The 17,929-nt window shown below is 40.4% G+C and overlaps 1 protein-coding gene across 1 annotated transcript in view; it reads left to right on the plus strand.

Moving 5' to 3' along the window:
- LOC131197744 (C-type Lectin CRL-like) overlaps positions 1-2,556 on the plus strand; it is a 3,453-nt gene extending 897 nt beyond the window's left edge. The window contains exons 2-5 of the mRNA XM_058182186.1: positions 550-644; positions 731-874; positions 1,230-1,339; positions 2,484-2,556. Of these exons, the coding sequence (XP_058038169.1) occupies positions 550-644; positions 731-874; positions 1,230-1,339; positions 2,484-2,556 (422 nt within the window). The remainder of the gene's footprint in view (positions 1-549; positions 645-730; positions 875-1,229; positions 1,340-2,483) is intronic.
- The last annotated feature ends 15,373 nt before the right edge of the window (positions 2,557-17,929 follow it).

Genomic DNA, 17,929 nt, shown 5'->3' on the forward strand with positions numbered 1-17,929 from the left:
ATGGAAACTAATCAAGAAGAGAAGCAATCTGGAAACTTCCTAACAGTGAGGACAATTAACCAATGGAACAGCTTTGCCTTCAGAAGTTGTAGGGGCTTCATCACTGGAGGTTTTTAAGAAAAGACTGGATAGCCACCTATCTGAAATTGTATAGTCTCCTGCTTGAGCAGGGAGTTGGATTGGACTAAAAGACCGCCAAGGTCCTTTCCAGCTCTATTCTGATTGATTAATAAATAATGGTGACAAGGACCCTCCTAATCCCATGTTAGGCTCAACTAGCTTAAAGAAACAAACAAACAAAAAAAGGATGCTATCTTAAGTTCATAGACACCTTTTCCTGGTCACCTTATGTTTAAGATAACTGATATTTTTTCTTCTGAGATGGTGTCCATGTCAGGCCATTATAAACAACATAACAACAACAGAGCTTAATGGGAAAATTTAATCTTATTAATTGGGATACTGAGCACCTCCCTGCATTCATTTATTTCATAGTCTTGAAATAACCATATCTCCTTTCCATCATTCATGTCTACTGTGGTTCCCCAGCTTCTCAAGCTGGATTCTGTCCAAGGGAATGGTTATGGTATCAGAGGAACTGTTATGGGCTCTTCCATGAGCAGATGAGCTGGCATGAGGCCAAGGTAAGATGTGAAATCTCTAAGAAAGTTGTAAAGAACATGGGATGGATGAAGCATCTGAGCCTCATGTGCTTCCCTCTTGTCTTCAGATCAGCTGCCAAAGCTATGGCCGGGGGACCCACCTTGCCTCTATCCTTACCAGGCCGGAAACATTGATTGTATCCAAACATATTTCTGCTTATATGAAAGAAAAAGATGTTGATGTCTGGATTGGACTCCATGATGTTCGCCATGTAAGCGAGACCCTCCATATTTCTCTATCAATAATCAGTCCCCATTCCTAACATCTATTTAACCTCTGTTGCAGTGGTGAAATCCAATGTTTTTTACTACCAGTTCTGTGGGCGTGGCTTGGTGGATGTGGTGTGGCTTGGTGGGCATGGCAAGGGAAAGATACCGCAAAATCTCGATTCCCATGCCACTCTGGGGCCAGCCAGCGGTGGTATTTGCCGGTTCTCTGAATTACTCAAAATTTCTGCTACTGGTTCTACAGAACCTGTCATAACCTGCTGGATTTCACCCCTGTTCTGTTGACTTGATAGTTCTTTTGTTCAGATTTAGTGTGTACTTCTGTCTTGGTAATTTCAGAATGGGATTTGGAGGTGGACTGATGAGTCGGCTTTCAACTACAAGAACTGGATGTGTAAAGAACCCAACAATCTTTGGAATTCTGAGTACTGTGTGGCTCTCCGAGCTGCTGCAGATGGGTTTTCCATTCAGAAAAGATTGCATGGTTTTGGGCCAGTCTGCAGTCAGGATTGACCATCTGAAAAAATACAAGTAATCCTTGTCTTATGACCATTCATTTATCAACTGTTTGAAGTTATAATGGTGCTGAAAAAAGTGATCGATGATTGGTCAAGTGATTGATTTTCACACTAACAACCATCGCTGCATCCCCAAGGTCATGTCATAAAAATTTAAGTGTTTGGCAATATTTATGGTAGTTGCAGTTTTCCAGGGTTATGTGACTGCCTTTTGCAACCTTCTCAGATACTTACAAGAAGTAAAGTCAATCCAGAGGAAGCTGGATATGCTAAACAGAAAAAAATAATAATCTTACAATTGGGTTCAATTCACTTAATGACTACGTTGCTTAGCAATGGAAGTTCTCGTCTCAATGTAGTCATAAATTTAAGACTATGTGTAGGGTAAGTTAAATGGATCCATAGCCTAATCTCATGATTAGGTAGGTTTTTTTTTATAGTAATTGGTAATCAGGATGCAATATTGAAGTAGTCATATCAACTGAGGTGATCCAGGACCTCATGAGGTTCATTAACTCTTTTGGTAGACTTGGTGTTCTTCTTCTTTATTTCCTGTTTTAGCACTTTGTGGTATGGAGCAGTAGTGGGAGTCAACATTTTTTTACTATTGGTTCTGTGGGCATGGTTGGTGGGAATGGCATGGCGTGATGGGCATGGCAGGGGAAGGATATTGTAAAATCTCTATTCCCACCCCACTTTAGGGGAAGGTTACTGCAAAATCCCCATTTCCTCCTGATCAGCTGGGACTCGGGAGGCAGAGACAAGATGGGGGCGAGGCCAATCAGAGATGTTATTTACCAGTTCTCCGAACTACTCAAAATTCCCGCTACCGGTTCTCTAGAACTGGTCAGAACCTGCTGAATACTACCTGTGGTATGGAAGGATGTGGCCTCGGTACAACATAAAATTTGCTCAGCTGCTTTCAGTTGATTTGCTCTTGTGCCATGGTGTTATATATACATGTAAGTCTATATTGCTGCCTGTCTCATGACAAGTGAATGACAACTCTGCCTAGAAATGTGATATGCTGAAGAGGGGAAATGGACAGAGATGAAACTGGGCTTCATTTTCTCATTGCAGCTTACAAGGGATGGATCGATGCTGTTTGCATGAAGAAAAAAGCCTACATCTGCAAACATCAACTTTAGAAAATGAAGACATCTCACCTAAAGAATCATCATCTTGAATCAGGCGGAGATCCATGCTGTTCCATCCAGATGCCCTTCTTTAAAACATTGTATGCATTCATTGCTTGAATAGTGATCACTGGCTTCTTTTGTATTTAGCATCACATAGGACTAAATCTTTGGCATGGTTATCTCTTGAAAGCTATGTTGTCAATAAATATCACTACAATCTGCATTTCTTGAATTTTATTTCCCTCTGAAGTTTCTGCGTACAGTTCCCTCTCAATCACCAAAATGAAGGTGTGTGCTTACCTGTCTGTCAGATAATTGCTTTTGCTATAATGGATATGTTGAGCATCAGATGGTCCCTAGTTCTAAATTCCATTGTAAAATCAACTTATTTGTTCAGCAAAATAGTCTATTTGTAGTCTATTTGGGGAACCTGAAAGATAGCAATAGCATTTAGACATACACTCCTTTACAGTGCTTTACAGCCATCTCCAGTCAGCCTCTTGCCCTCAACAATCTCTTGCCCTCAACAATCTGGGTCCTCATTTTGGAAGGCTGAGTCAACCTTGAGCTGGTGAGATTTGAACTCCCAAATTGCAGGCACCTGGCAGTCAGCAGAAGTAGTCTGCAGTACTGCACGCTAACCACTGCGCCACCATGGCTCAAGATGATGGACATTGCATGTTGAAACCACAAGTTCAAAGACTGACATCTCTAGGTCAAAAGATTGGGAAACAGAGCCCCATTGCACCTTGCTGAGATGTGCTATTTGGAGAAAGCTACAGCATGAAAATAAGGCAGATTCATATTTACCCAAGGATTACATGCTAGAAGAGAGTGATAATAGGATAATTTAGAGTTGAAACTAAGTTAAATACAATAACTTATAATAATATTTCTAGGTCTAATGAATCCATTCCAACGCAAGAGAGATAACCTTGTTCTGTCAAGCAAGATTTTCTGCTAGAGATTTAGAGAATGGGATTAAAATAAATTTATGCACCAAAGTGGTATGCCTGACAATATAACTGCAACTATACTATGGGATTGTTGATACAATTCAGAACTGCATTCAATTCAAAGTCACTTTTCATGAGATGGGCGGCGATATAAATTTGATGAATGAATGAATGTTTGACATGTCATTTTCCTTGGTTGTGAAGAAAAGAATTGGGTGTTGTTTTTTTATTTGCTTTCCACTAGATTGTACAATCAGTGTTGGTTTTTCAATGTTTATTTCCTTACCCAAATAAATATTAGCTCAGTGCTCTTTCTTCAAAGCTGTCATCAGCTGCTTTCCTCTTGATTAACGAAAAGGTTGGACCACAATTTTCTTGAAGCACTCAACATTGTGGTTAAAATACATGTGTTTGGGCTGTTTGTACCTGTTAATTAGAAATATGTCCTCCAAGGAAAAGAGATTCACATGGGAAAGTCTCGAGAGATGATGGTTAAATCTCTTGATAAATCTTTGCAGGAAAGTTTATTTTATGTCTTTTAAAGTAGAGCAATAATGTTAGGAAACCTGAATAAGATGGCTCTAATAGGAATATATATATGTATATATGTATATATGTATGTAGGTAGGTAGGTAGGTCTTGGCATATTTGGGTCTTTTCCCGTGTAAGGTTGAGAGTATCTAGGCAACGTTTTGATGAGGTCTCAGTCATCATCTTCAGGCTGGTGCTTTCGGCTTTGTGCTTGTGCGAGCAAAGCGTAGTCGGAGCTGCCGTCTCTCTATAAATACTGGTGGGGAGGTGGGGAGTATTGCTGTGAGCGGGTTGGTTGGCTGTGTGGTTGCATCTTGATTGGTAGATGGAGTGGGTGTTTGCGGATTGGTCGAGGTGGGGAGTGTTGCTGTGAGCGGGTTGGTTGGCTGTGTGGTTGCATCTTGATTGGTAGATGGAGTGGGTGTTTGCAGATTGGTCGGCTGTTTCATAGCATCCTGTGTGGGTGTGATCCTAGTCTTTTCTTCCTGAGCTTTGGTATTGTGGCCTCTGAAGTTCTGTGATGTGATGTCTTGAGCAGATGGCTGTGATGCAGCATCCCGGGTTTTGATTTGGCTCCGAGTCCGAGGTCTTGTCATGTGTTCCTGGTGTGTATCAGCCTGCTTTGTATGGGGATCGGAGGGGGGCACAGCAGCCAGTGGTGCCAGCATGGTCTGGCTTCTGGATGGTGGTTATGTTTCATCTGTGGGATGGGTTTGGGTTTGAATCTGGTGAGGATGATTGGTGGTGGCATTGTGTGTTGTCCTGAGTCCGGTATCAATTTTTGTGGCTGGGACTCATTTGTTGAGGCTAGTTTCCAAATGTCTGGTAGGTGGGAGGTTTGTCCTGTTGGTTCATATTATGGGGGTGTTTCTCTATTTCGATGGCTTCCATAATTATTCTCTTGTTATAGTGTTCAGTTTTGGAGATTAATTTGGTTCCTTCAAAATCAATTTCATGTCCTGTCGTTTTAAGGTGCTGGAGAGGGAGGAGGTTTTTTTCTTCTTTTCTGACTGTGTTCTCATTGAGTGAGTGCAGAACTCATTGTTATGCAGTGAGTGCATTTATTCTCCTATTAGTTTGTCCAATGTATGTGGCTGGGCAGATTTTGCATGGTATTTCATAGACTCCTTGGTTTTCTAGATGGATCTTGTCTTTGGGGTTTCTTAAGATGTTGGCTATTTTTTGGTCTGTGCAGAAGGCTGTCTTGATGTTGTGTTTGTGGAGAATTTTGCTGATTTTATCTGTGGTGCCTTTGATGTACGGGAGGAGGGCGATGCCGTTGTCTTGTTCTGTGTCTTGGTTCTTGGCCGGTGCCTCCCTTTGGATTAGCTGGTAATTGTGTTTCTTTGGTATCCATTGGAGATTAATATGTTTGTGAGAGTGGTCTTCAGTTTTCAGGTGGTCTTTGTTGGCTAGGCGTTTGGTCCTGGAGATGAGAGTCTTGGCTACGGAGCTGATCTGTGTAGGGTGGTGATGTGATTGTGCGTTTAAGTAGTGGTTGGTGTGTGTTTTTTTCTGGTAGATGGTGTGTCCTAGGGAGCCGTTGGGTTTTTTGTAGATTAGGACGTCCTGAAAGGGGAGTTGGTTATTAGCTTCTATTTCCATAGTGAATTGTATTTTTGGGTGTAGGCTGCTGAGATGTGTGAGGAAGTTGTCCAGTTTCTCTGTGCCATGTGGCCAAATTATGAAAGTGTCATCTATGTATCTAAGCCAGAGTTTGGGTTTGAATTTAGATTTATCTAAAGCGTTGGTTTCAAAGTATTCCATGTATAGGTTTGTGATGATGGGTGAGAGTGGTGATCCCATGGGTGCTCCTTCTATCTTTTTGTATCTTTGTCCATTATGGATGAAGTATGTGTTGGTTAGGCAGTGGTTGGTTAGGTCTAGGATGTGTTTGGGGGGTTTGTATTTGTTTTGGATAGCTGTCAAGGCTTCTTTAATAGGCACTTTGGTGAAGAGGGATATGACATTGAAGCTCACAAGTAGGTCACTGGGTTGTAGGTTTTGTTTCTTTATTGTTTCTATGAAGTGGAATGAGTTTTGTACGTGTGAGGTGATGGATTCTGCATAGGGCTGAAGTTGTTTGGCAAGGAATTTGGCGAGATTTTGTAGAGGTGAGCCTATGGAACTGACTATGGGTCTGAGTGGTGTTCCTTCTTTGTGTATCTTGGGGAGGCCATAAAGGTTGGGGCATCTGAATGATTTCTCTCTGAGGATGATTCTTCGCTGGATCTCTTCACTGATGGAGGAGGCTTTTATTTTGGATTTGGTGGTTTTTTTCCAGATAGGTGGTGGGGTCTGTGTTTAGAGGTTTGTAAGTGGGGTCTTGGAGTAGGTTGGATAGTTTGGATTGGTAGTCAGATGTGTTCATCACCACTGTGGTGTTGCCTTTGTCTGCTGGGAGAATGATTATGTTATTGTCTTTCCTCAAGTTGGTGAGTGCTTTTTGTTCTTCTTTGTGTAAGTTGCTTCTGATGGGTTGCTGGAGCAGAGGACGTTGGTGACTTCAAGTCTGATTTTATTGGCTTCATCTGGATTGATTTTGGTTAGGCTAGCTTCAACTCTGCATATGATGTTTTCAGTAGGGATGCATTTAGGGGCAACTGCAAAGTTGAATCCTTTGGAGAGAACATTGGTTTCTGCTATGGTGAGGGTCCTGTCTGATACGTTGTGTACTGTTTGTTTCATGAGTTGCTGTGGAGGGGGGTTGGGCCTCTGGCGTTTTTCTAGTTTGTGGAGTTTGTTGGTATATTTGTCCGTCTTGTGGGAGCTTTCTGTTTTGGCTCTCCAGAGGGCTAGTTGTTTAGATTTGTCCCAGAGTACTGGGTGGATTTTGTTGCTGAAATTGAGGTCCTTGGTGGTTTGGTCTAGTAGGAATCTTTTTCTGTGGAGTGTGTTTCTGATCAAGGCTAATTCTTTTCTTTTCAGGATCCTTTCAGTGGCTGGGGTTTTGGAATGGAATTTTAGTTGGAAGGATGTGGTGATCACGTTCTTGTCTTGGCAGTTGTGTAGGAATGTGAGGTCACATAAGATGGTAGCTCTTTGGACTTCGAGTTTTTCATAGGTCCTGGTCAGTTGGAAAGTTTCCTCCCCGTAGAGGTGGGAAATTTGTTTTCATAGGTTTTCACGGGTATAGGTATATAGGTCTTGGCTCCCCTTGAAGAGCACCAGGAGGCTCCAACTGGTCCAGAATGCAGCTGCGCGGGGGATAGAGGGAGCGGCTCGTAGCTCCCATATAACATCTCTCCTGCGCAGGCTGCACTGGTTACTGGTGGTCTTCTGGGTGCAATTCAAGGTGTTGGTTCTCACCTTTAAAGTGCTCCATGGCTTGGGACCGGGTTACTTATGGGACCGCCTACTGCCACCAATAGCCTCCCATCAACTTGTGCGCTCCCATAGAGAGGGCCTCCTCAGGATGCCGTCGGCCAAAAAATGCCGACTGGCGGCTCCCAGGGGGAAGCCCTTCTCTGTGGGGGCTCCTGCCCTGTGGAATGAGTTACCTTTGGGGCTATGCCAACTCCCTGACCTCTGGACCTTTAAGCGCGAGCTTAAGACTCTTTTATTCCATCGTGCAGGGTTGGCCTAATTGCAATTTTAACAGGGGTGGTTTTATTAGGGTCTATTTTTATATTTTATTAGTTTTAAATTATGGGGCTAATTTTGGAATTAGATTTTTAAATACTGTTCTTAATTGTTTGTTTCTGCAAAATTTTTATCTTGGCTGTAAACCGCCCTGAGTCTTCGGAGAATGGCGGTATAAAAGTGTGATAAATAAATAAAATAAATAAATAAATATTCGGGTCTTTTCCATGTAAGGTTGAGAGTATCTTGTTGATGTTTCTACGAGGTCTCACTCCAGGCTTTCAGCCTGAAGATGATGAGTGAGACCTTGTCGAAACATCACCAAGATACTCTCAACCTTACATGGGAAAAGACCCGAATATTCCAAGACCTACATACCTATACCCGTGAAAACCTACAAAAATAAATATATATATAATGTTTCCACACAGCCCATTACCCAGGTCGTTACAACACAGAAGACTAATGGGCACACAACTAGGACCACACCCACACAGGATGCTATGAAACAACCAACTAATCTGCAAATATCCACTCCACCTACCAATCAAGATGCAACCACACAGCCAACCAACCCGCTTACAGCAACAAAGCCAACACTCCCCATCTCCCCACCAGTATTTATAGAGAGACGGCAGCTCTGACCACGCTTTGCTCACACAAGCACGAAGCCGTAAGCACCGGCCTGAAGATGATGAGTGAAACCTCATCGAAACGTCGCCAAGATACTCCCAACCTTACATGGGAAAAGACCTGAATATGTCAAGACCTACATATCTGAATAATTATATATAAAAATAATCCTGGAAGAATGTTGTCCATGGTGTCACAATGGGTCAGACACGACTTCACAACTAACAACAATAACAACAAAAGGAATAATATTTCTAACCTGGTTATTAATAGCAATAACAATAGCAATAGCGTTTAGACTTTATATACTGTTCCATAATGTTTTACAGCACTCTCTGAGCAGTTTACAAATGTCAGCATATTGTCCCCAACAATTTGGATCCCCATTTTACTGACTCAGAAAAATGGAAGGTGGAGTCAACCTTACGCATGTCAGGATCGAACTCCTGACCGTGGGCAGAATCAGCCTGCAATATTGCATTCTAACCACTGCACCATCATGGCTCAGCATTAAAGAAGGAATTGATTGAAGAATTAAACATGGATGCTACCATGAAACTAAATCCTTTATGTATTGTTAGAAACAGGGCTGCAAAGCTGTTTAGCAGAGGGAACATCTCATATTTGAAGAGAGAAACTATAATGCAGCAGTGAAATACACCTACCTTCGCTACCAGTTTGGTAATGTGAGTGGGCGTGCCTCTTCTACACATGCACAGAGGGTAAAAAATGGGATGTAATGATGTCCCGGTGGGTGGGCGGAGCCTCCCGTTGCTGGCACAACTGGTTTGCATGAGCCAGATAGATCGGCTGGATTTCACCGCTGCTATAATGTGAAATTAGCAAATTTCACCGTATGAATTACCATATTGGTTACACATCATTGTCAATGCTTGCAAAGTTCTAATAAATTTAAAGTACAAATGCAAAAAAAAAAAGGGATTTCAAATTTGTGGATGATGAGATGACAAATGAAGGTTAGTTTCAATGCAATATGGAATTAAAATATATTATTTCTTCATGGACAATCAGAATAGAGCTGGGGAATTCCTCATAAGTTTCAGCCATTGCCTTTTTGGTCTCCCAAGTCTGTGTTCCTTGAAATAGAGAGAAATACATTTCTACATTTATGTCCAAAAATATTTTTTTGCTACAACGAGGATGCTTTTTCTTTCATAAAAACAACACCAGAACCTTAAGAGATAGAATCATGTGAATCAAATTCTTCATTTTGGAACAATTGCAGGATTTTACCTTTTATTTTGCATTTTTGAATTTAAACATAGGTACTTTGTTTAAGAGGGATGCGGTGGCTAAGATACTGAGTTTGTAGATCAAAAGGTTGGCAGTTCAGTGGTTCAAATCCCTAGCACCATGTAAAAGGGTGAGATAAAGATTAGGGTTAGGGTTAGAATCATCATCTTGAATCAGGCGTAAATCCATGCTGTTCCATCCAGATGCCCTTCTTTAAAACATTGTATGCATTCATTGCTTGAACAGTTCCTGTGATCACCGACTTCCTTTGTATTTAGCATCACACAGGACTAAATCTTCGGCATGGTTATCTCTTGAAAGCTATGTTGTCAATAAATATCACTACAATCTGCATTTCTTGAATTTTATTTCCTTCTGAAGTTTCTGCGCACAGTTCCCTCTCAATCACCAAAATAAAGGTGTCTGTCTACCTGTCTGTCAGATAATTGCTTTTTCTATAATGGATATGTTGAGCATCAGATGGTCCCTAGTTCTAAATTCCATTGTAAAATCAACTTATTTGTTCAGCAAAACAGTCTATTTGTAGTCTATTTGGGGAACCTGAAAGATAGCAATAGCACTTAGACATACACTCCTTTACAGTGCTTTACAGCCATCTCCAGTCAGCCTCTTGCCCTCAACAATCTCTTGCCCTCAACAATCTGGGTCCTCATTTTGGAAGGCTGAGTCAACCTTGAGCTGGTGAGATTTGAACTCCCAAATTGCAGGCACCTGGCAGTCAGCAGAAGTAGTCTGCAGTACTGCACGCTAACTACTGTGCCACCATGGCTCAAGATGATGGACATTGCATGTTGAAACCACAAGTTCAAGGACTGACATCTCTAGGTCAAAAGATTGGGAAACAGAGCCCCATTGCACCTTGCTGAGATGTGCTATTTGGAGAAAGCTACAGCATGAAAATAAGGCAGATTCATATTTACCCAAGGATTACATGCTATAAGAGAGTGATAATAGGATAATTTAGAGTTGAAACTAAGTTAAACACAATAACTTATAATAATATTTCTAGGTCTAATGAACCCATTCCAATGCAAGAGAGATAACCTTGTTCTGTCAAGCAAGATTTTCTGCTAGAGATTTAGAGAATGGGATTAAAATAAATTTATGCACCAAAGTGGTATGCCTGACAATATAACTGCAACTATACTATGGGATTGTTGATACAATTCAGAACTACATTCAATTCAAAGTCACTTTTCATGAGACGGGCGGCGATATAAATTTGATGAATGAATGAATGTTTGACATGTCATTTTCCTTGGTTGTGAAGAAAAGAATTGGGTGTTATTTTTTTATTTGCTTTCCACTAGGTTGTACAATCAGTGTTGGTTTTTCAATGTTTATTTCCTTACCCAAATAAATATTAGCTCAGTGCTCTTTCTTCAAAGCTGTCATCAGCTGCTTTCCTCTTGATTAATGAAAAGGTTGGACCACAATTTTCTTGAAGCACTCAACATTGTGGTTAAGATACATGCGCTTGTACCTGTTAATTAGAAATAAGAGATTCACATGGGAAAGTCTTGAGAGATGATGGTTAAATCTCTTGATAAATCTTTGCAGGAAAGTTTATTTTTATGTCTTTTAAAGTAGAGCAATAATGTTAGGAAACCTGAATAAGATGGCTCTAATAGGAATAATTATATAATTTTATATATATATATATATATATATATATATATATATATATATATATATATATATATATGTGTGTGTGTGTGTGTGTGTGTGTGTGTGTGTGTGTGTGTGTGTGTGTGTGTGTGTGTACCTATATCTATCTATCTATCTATCTATCTATCTATCTATCTATCTATCTATCTATCTATCTATCTGCGTATGTATGTATGTGTATATATATATATATATAAAATTATATATAAAAATAATCCTGGAGGATCGTTGTCCATGGGGTCGTGACGGGTCGGATACGACTTCACAACTAACAACAACAACAATAGGAATAATATTTCTCACCTTGTTATTAATAGCAATAGCAATAGGTTTAGACTTTATATACCGCTCCATAATGTTTTACAGCACTCTCTGAGCAATTTACAAATGTCAGCATATTGTCCCCAACAATTTGGATCCCCATTTTACTGACTCAGAAAAATGGAAGGTGGAGTCAACCTTACGCATGTCAGGATCGAACTCCTGACTGTGGGCAGAATCATCCTGCAATACTGCATTCATAGAATCATCTATCGTAATGTCCTTCCTGTTAAAGACTACTTCAGCTTTAATTGCAATAATACAAGAGCAACCAACAGATTTAAACTTAATGTTAACCGCTTTAATCTAGATTGCAGAAAATATGACTTCTGTAACAGAATCATCAGTGCTTGGAATACTTTACCTGACTCTGTGGTCTCTTCCCATAATCCTAAAAGCTTTAACCAAAAACTTTCTACTATTGACCTCACCCCATTCCTAAGAGCACCATAAGAGGCGTGCATAAGTGCACAAACATGCCTACCGTTCCTGTCCTATTGTTTTTTCTTTTCTTCTTCCTATATATATATATATATATATGCTTATACCTCCTAATTTTCTTTTATTCATATATGTTTATATATTATATAATCTTTTATATTATGTTGTGACAAAATAAATAAAATAATAAATAAATAAATAAAAATAAAATTATAATCACTGTACCATCAGGGCTCAGCATTAAACAAAGAATTGATTGAAGAATTAAACATGGATGCTATCATGAAATTAAATGCTTTATTTATTGTTAGAAACAGGGCTGCAAAGCTGTTTAGCAGAGGGAACATCTCATATTTGAAGAGAGAAACTGTAATGCAACATTGAAATAAACTTACCTTCGCTATCAGTTTGGGAATGTGAGTGTGCGTGCCTCTTCTACACATGCGCAGAAGGTAAAAAATGGGATGTAATGATTTCCCAAAATTGACGCGGTGGCTCAGGGGCTAGGATGTTGAGCTTGCCGATTGAAAGGTCAGCAGCTCAGTGGTTCAAATCTCTAGTGCTGCCGTGTAACGGGGTGAGCTCTCGTCACTTGTCCCAGCTTCTGCCAACCTAGCAGTTTTGAAAGCACATAAAAATGCAAGTAGAAAAAATAGGGACCACCTTTGGTGGGAAGGTAACAGCGTTCCGTGTGCCTTTGCCATTGAGTCACGCTGGCCACATGACCAGGGAGACGTCTTTGGACAGCGCTGGCTCTTCGGCTTTGAAACGGAGATGAGCACCACCCCCTAGAGTCGGCAACGACTAGCACATATGTGCGAGGGGAACCTTTACCTTTTAAGCCTCCCACCACTGGCAATACTGGTTGTCACGAGCCAGATAGATCCAGCTGGATTTCACAAAAACAACACCAGAACCTTAAGAGATAGAATCATTTGAATCACATTCTTCATTTTGGAACAATTGCAGGATTTTACCTTTTATTTTGCATTTTTAAATTTAAACATAGGTACTTTGTTTAAGAGGGACCCGGTGGCTCAGTGGCTAAGACACTGAGTTTGTAGATCAAAAGGTCTGCAGTTCAGCGGTTCAAATCCCGAGTGCCATGTAACAGGGTGAGCTCCCGTTACTTGTCGCAGCTTCTGCCAAGGTAGCAGTTTGAAAGCATGTAAAAAATGCAAGTAGAAAAACAGGGACCACCTTTGGTGGGAAGGTAACAGCGCTCCGTGTGCGGGAACAACAGAATAAGGGGTGGAGCAGGCCTAGAAAGTGCTGAGTCACGGAGCCACACCCCACAGGGTATAAAAGCAGGAGGGGCTGCTCTAATACTTCCTGATGGACAAATCAAACTGACTGGAGAAAACTTGAGCTGAACTATTTGACTGAGCATTTGGCTTGGATTGCTGTTTGTTCCTGACTTCCTGTTTGATATGCCGGCATCAAGGAAGATAAAAGAAAACCTTGGCAGATGCTCGCTGGTTTGCTGCCAGAGCTGATAGCTGCCGTGGACTAAATTGCCAGCTAATTGAGTCATTTCATGTGCCTCCCGGACTGAGGGGGGGGGGGACACAGAACAGATATAGAGACAGATGATAGATAGATAGATAGATAGATAGATAGATAGATAGATAGATAGATAGAGTTATAGATGATAGAGATTGATAGAGATAGAGATAGAGATAGAGATAGAGATAGATACCGATGATAGATAGATGGAAGGATGGATGGATGGATGGATAGATTATAGATAGATAGATAGATAGATAGATAGATAGATAGATAGATAGATAGGTAGATAGATAGATAGATGATACAAATATAGAGACAGATGATAGATAGATGATAGATAGAGAGATAGAGATAGAGATAGGGATAGAAATACCGATTATGGATGGATGGATGGATGGATGGATGGATGGACGGACAGTCAAACAGACAATGCTCTCAGATAGGCACCTCTCAAATTGGTTTTCTGCCCTGGTCTATCTGGTGGAGCTGACAGTATTTTTCAACCTGCCGTTCCTCCCTTACCATTTGTATTGTGAACTTTTGTAGTTACAATGGCATTGAAAAAAGTGACATGATCAGTCTTCACCTGATGACTGTTGTACCATCCGTGTGGTTAGGTGATCAAATTTTGGACAGCTTGGCAACTAGCATGTATTTATGACAGTTGCACTGTCTCTTGGTCATGTGATCACCATTTCTAACCTTCCCAGCTGGTTTCTGACAAAGTCAGTCAATGGGGGAAGCCAGATTCGCTTAATGACTACAGGATTCATTTAACAATGGCAGCGAAAAAAGGTCGTAAAATGGAGCAAAACTCACTTAATAACTTCTTTGCTTGAAAACAAAAATGTTGGGTTCATTTGTGGTTGTAAATCAAGGACTACCTGTATATATACACACAGACATACACATGTACAAACACAGGCGGTCCTCGACTTACAACAGTTCATTTAGTGACCATTCAAAGTTACAATGGCACCACAAAAAGTGACTTATGACCATTTTTCACACTTATGATGATTGCAGCATTCCCATGGTCATGTGATTTACATTCAGATGCTTGTCAGCTAACTCACATTTATGAGGGTTGAGGTGTCCTGGAGTCATGTGATCCCACTTTTGCAACCTTCTGACAAGCAAAGTCAATGGGGAAACCAGATTCATTTAACCACCATATTATTAATTTAAGGATTGCAGCGATTCCCTCAATAAATGTGGTGGGGAAAGTCATAAATTGGTGCAAAACTCACTTACCAAATTTCTCACTGAGCAACATAAATTTTGGGCTCAATGGCAGTCCTACATTGAGGACTACCTGAATACACACAAACTTTCAGTTTGATACTAAATAAGGAGACCACTCAAAAGCGACGCGGTGGCTCAGCTGAGCTTGTTGATCAAAAGGTCGGCAGTTCAGCGATTCGAATCCTTGGTGCTGCATAATGGGGTCAGCTCCCATTACTTCTCCCAGCTTCTGCCAACCTAGTAGTTCAAAAGCACGTAAAAAATGCAAGTAGAAAAATAGGGACCACTTTTGGTGGGAAGGTAACAGCGTTCCGTGAGCCTTTGGCATTTAGTCATGCCAGCCATGTGATCAGGGAGACGTTTTCAGTCAGCGCTGGCTCTTCAGCTTAGAAACAGAGATGAGCACAGCCCGTTTTACTTTGTTTAAGAAAGCATATGTTACTATTGCTGAAATATGAGGTCTGTAACAGGAGTGAAATGTTCGATCTGGTAGCGATGGCGGTGGGTGGTTCGGAGAACCGGTAGCAAAAATCCCTGCCTCCCACCCACCCCAGCTGAGCTGCGTGATCATCAGAGGTTTTTTAAAAAAACTTTTAAAAGCATTTTTTCTTCGTCGAAAAAATGCTTTTAAAAGTAAAAAAAAAGCCTCTGATGATTGCGCAGCTCAGCTGGGATTGTCAGAACCCTTTAAAAGCATTTTTTCTACAGAGAGCTTTTAAAAGGCTCCTCTGGTGATCCCAGCTGAGTTGCCTGATCGTCAGAACCCTTTAAAAGTATGTTTTCTACAAGCTCTTCGGCCGAAGTGGTTGTAAAAAAATGCTTTTAAAAGGTTCTGGAGATCAGGTAATTCAGCTGGGATCGTCAGAATCCTTTAAAAGCTTTTTTTCCTCTGGCAGTCCCAGCTGAGTTGCCTGATCATCACAGGCTTTTAAAAGCATTTTTTAACAACCTCGATTGAAGAGGTTGTAGAAAAAATGCTTTTAAAAGTAAAAAAAAAAAGTTGGCCATGCTCACCCAGTCACATTACCCCCCCCCACACACACACACACTAAGCCATGCCCACAGAACCGGTAGTAACAAATTTTACATTTCACCCCTGGTCTGCAACTTTGCTAGATATCTCTAAGATTTCCTCTCAAGTGAGAAAATGGGCTATCATTTCCATCTGGGTTTCTTTTTGGCTACTCTCTTGTTAATAGTATTTTTTTTAATTGTTGCAAATAGCGTAGGGATACCATTCTGCTGTCGCTCTATTTTTCTCAGACATAATTAGTTTTGAAGATATTTTTGTACTTTTAATCAGTGTAAACGACACAGAATTTCAGGAACAAATTTTGTGTTTTTATCCCTTCACCACACACTGCACAATTTTTTTTTCATTTAGGACAGCCAAAAAAAACTTCAAGCAATGTCAGTTATAGGTAATACAATTCTTGGTGGCTTTGTCAGAATGAAGATGGCAATTTTATTCTCAATAAAATATCACTTGGTGAGCAAAATATACCTCATATATCCAGATGCTCCATCTTCCAGATTTTCTTATTTTATTCAAATGCCATTCTTGAAAAGTCATGAAAGGCTGACATCTAAAACAATGCACACTAACCCAACAATAAGAGCAACCACAAAATCAGAATCTATAAAGTGTAACAAGTTGCACTATGTTGCCAATTTTGGTTAGTTGTGTAATAGCTAAGTAGAGGTGAATTAGTTGTTACTTTGTTGGATCATTAAAAAAAATCTTGTTCTGCAAATGGTGGCCAAATAGATAGTTATTTTGGATGGTGAAAAAGTCAGATTAAGGGATGTTTTTCAAGTCCAACTGAATATTATGCAATGAATGGTGCAATTCCAATATTGGAATTTGGGACTTTCTTCCAGGGGGAGTAACTGTGTTGAGAATGATTGGTAAATTATTAAATTGGTGACCCAAGTGGGATAAATAAATCCAATTATACTACTTCTAGGCTTATAAAAAGAGCAGGGCAAACTATGAACGGGATGAAAAATAAAAATTATGAAATAATTTGAGGGATTGAACAAAAAGGAAGTGAGAGAATGCTGGAAGGAGCACCTATAAGGGAATAAACGTGAAAACAGAATTCAAACAAAAGTTACTAATGTCCGGAAAAACAAATTAGAACAATTAATCAGTGGAACAACTTGCCTCCAGAAGTTGTGAATGCTTCAACAGTGGAAGTTTTTAAGAAGATGTTGGAAAACCATTTGTCTGAAGTGATGTAAGGTTTCCTGCCTAAGCAGGGGGTTGGACTAGAAGACCTCCAAGGTCCCTTCCATCTCTGATATTCTATTCTATTCTAATTACATGAAAATGATGTCCTAACTGTTGTGAGGAGGTTGGGAAATGATATGATGCCAGATAGAAATGGTGTAAGTGAGAAATGTTAAAACATGATTGATAGATTGGCTGTCAAAGTTGCAATATTTAATGTTTTATGATCTATATGTAATACATTAAATATTGGTTGCTGTTATTATTCTCCTGTGCAAGGGGAAAACTTGCAAAGCAAACTATGAAAGCTAAGGATTAGTTTGGTATAGATGCCAAGAAGATCCTTGGCAATATTCTGACTGAAAGGGGATGTGAAGTGATAAGGGGAAAAATTCAAGAAATGCACTATAGTTTTATATGCTAGATAGGGAGAAGGGATATTTAGGTCTAACTTTTGATAAATCAGTGGTGAATATTATCTGCCTTTCAGGATCAACCGTCAATAGTAAAAGAACAAGCAGCCAAGAAATACCATACATTGTAAATTAACATTTGGTAGAGCAACCATAAGAGGGATGCGGTGGCTCAGGGCCTAGGACGTTGAGCTTGTCAATCGAAAGATCGGCAGCTCAGCGGTTCAAATCCCTAGTGCTGCCGTGTAATGGGGTGAGCTCCTGTTACTTGTTCCAGCTTCTGTCAACTTAGCAGTTTCAAAAGCACATCGCTTTCTACTTTCAAAATGCAAGTAGAAAAAATATGGACCACCTTTAGTGGGAAGGGAATAGAGCTCCGTGCGCCTTTGGCGTTGAGTCATGCTGGCCACATGACCACAGAGACGTCTTCGGACAGCACTGGCTCTTCAGCTTTGAAATGGGGATAAGCACCGCCCCCTAGAGTCGGCAATGACTAGCATGCATGTGCGAGGGGAACCTTTACCTTTACCTTAAAGCAACCATGAAGGCCTTAGAAAAGACATTTAGATGCTCAA

The sequence above is a fragment of the Ahaetulla prasina genome, chromosome 4, assembly GCF_028640845.1.
Source record: "Ahaetulla prasina isolate Xishuangbanna chromosome 4, ASM2864084v1, whole genome shotgun sequence".
NCBI classification, from domain to species: Eukaryota; Metazoa; Chordata; class Lepidosauria; order Squamata; family Colubridae; genus Ahaetulla; species Ahaetulla prasina.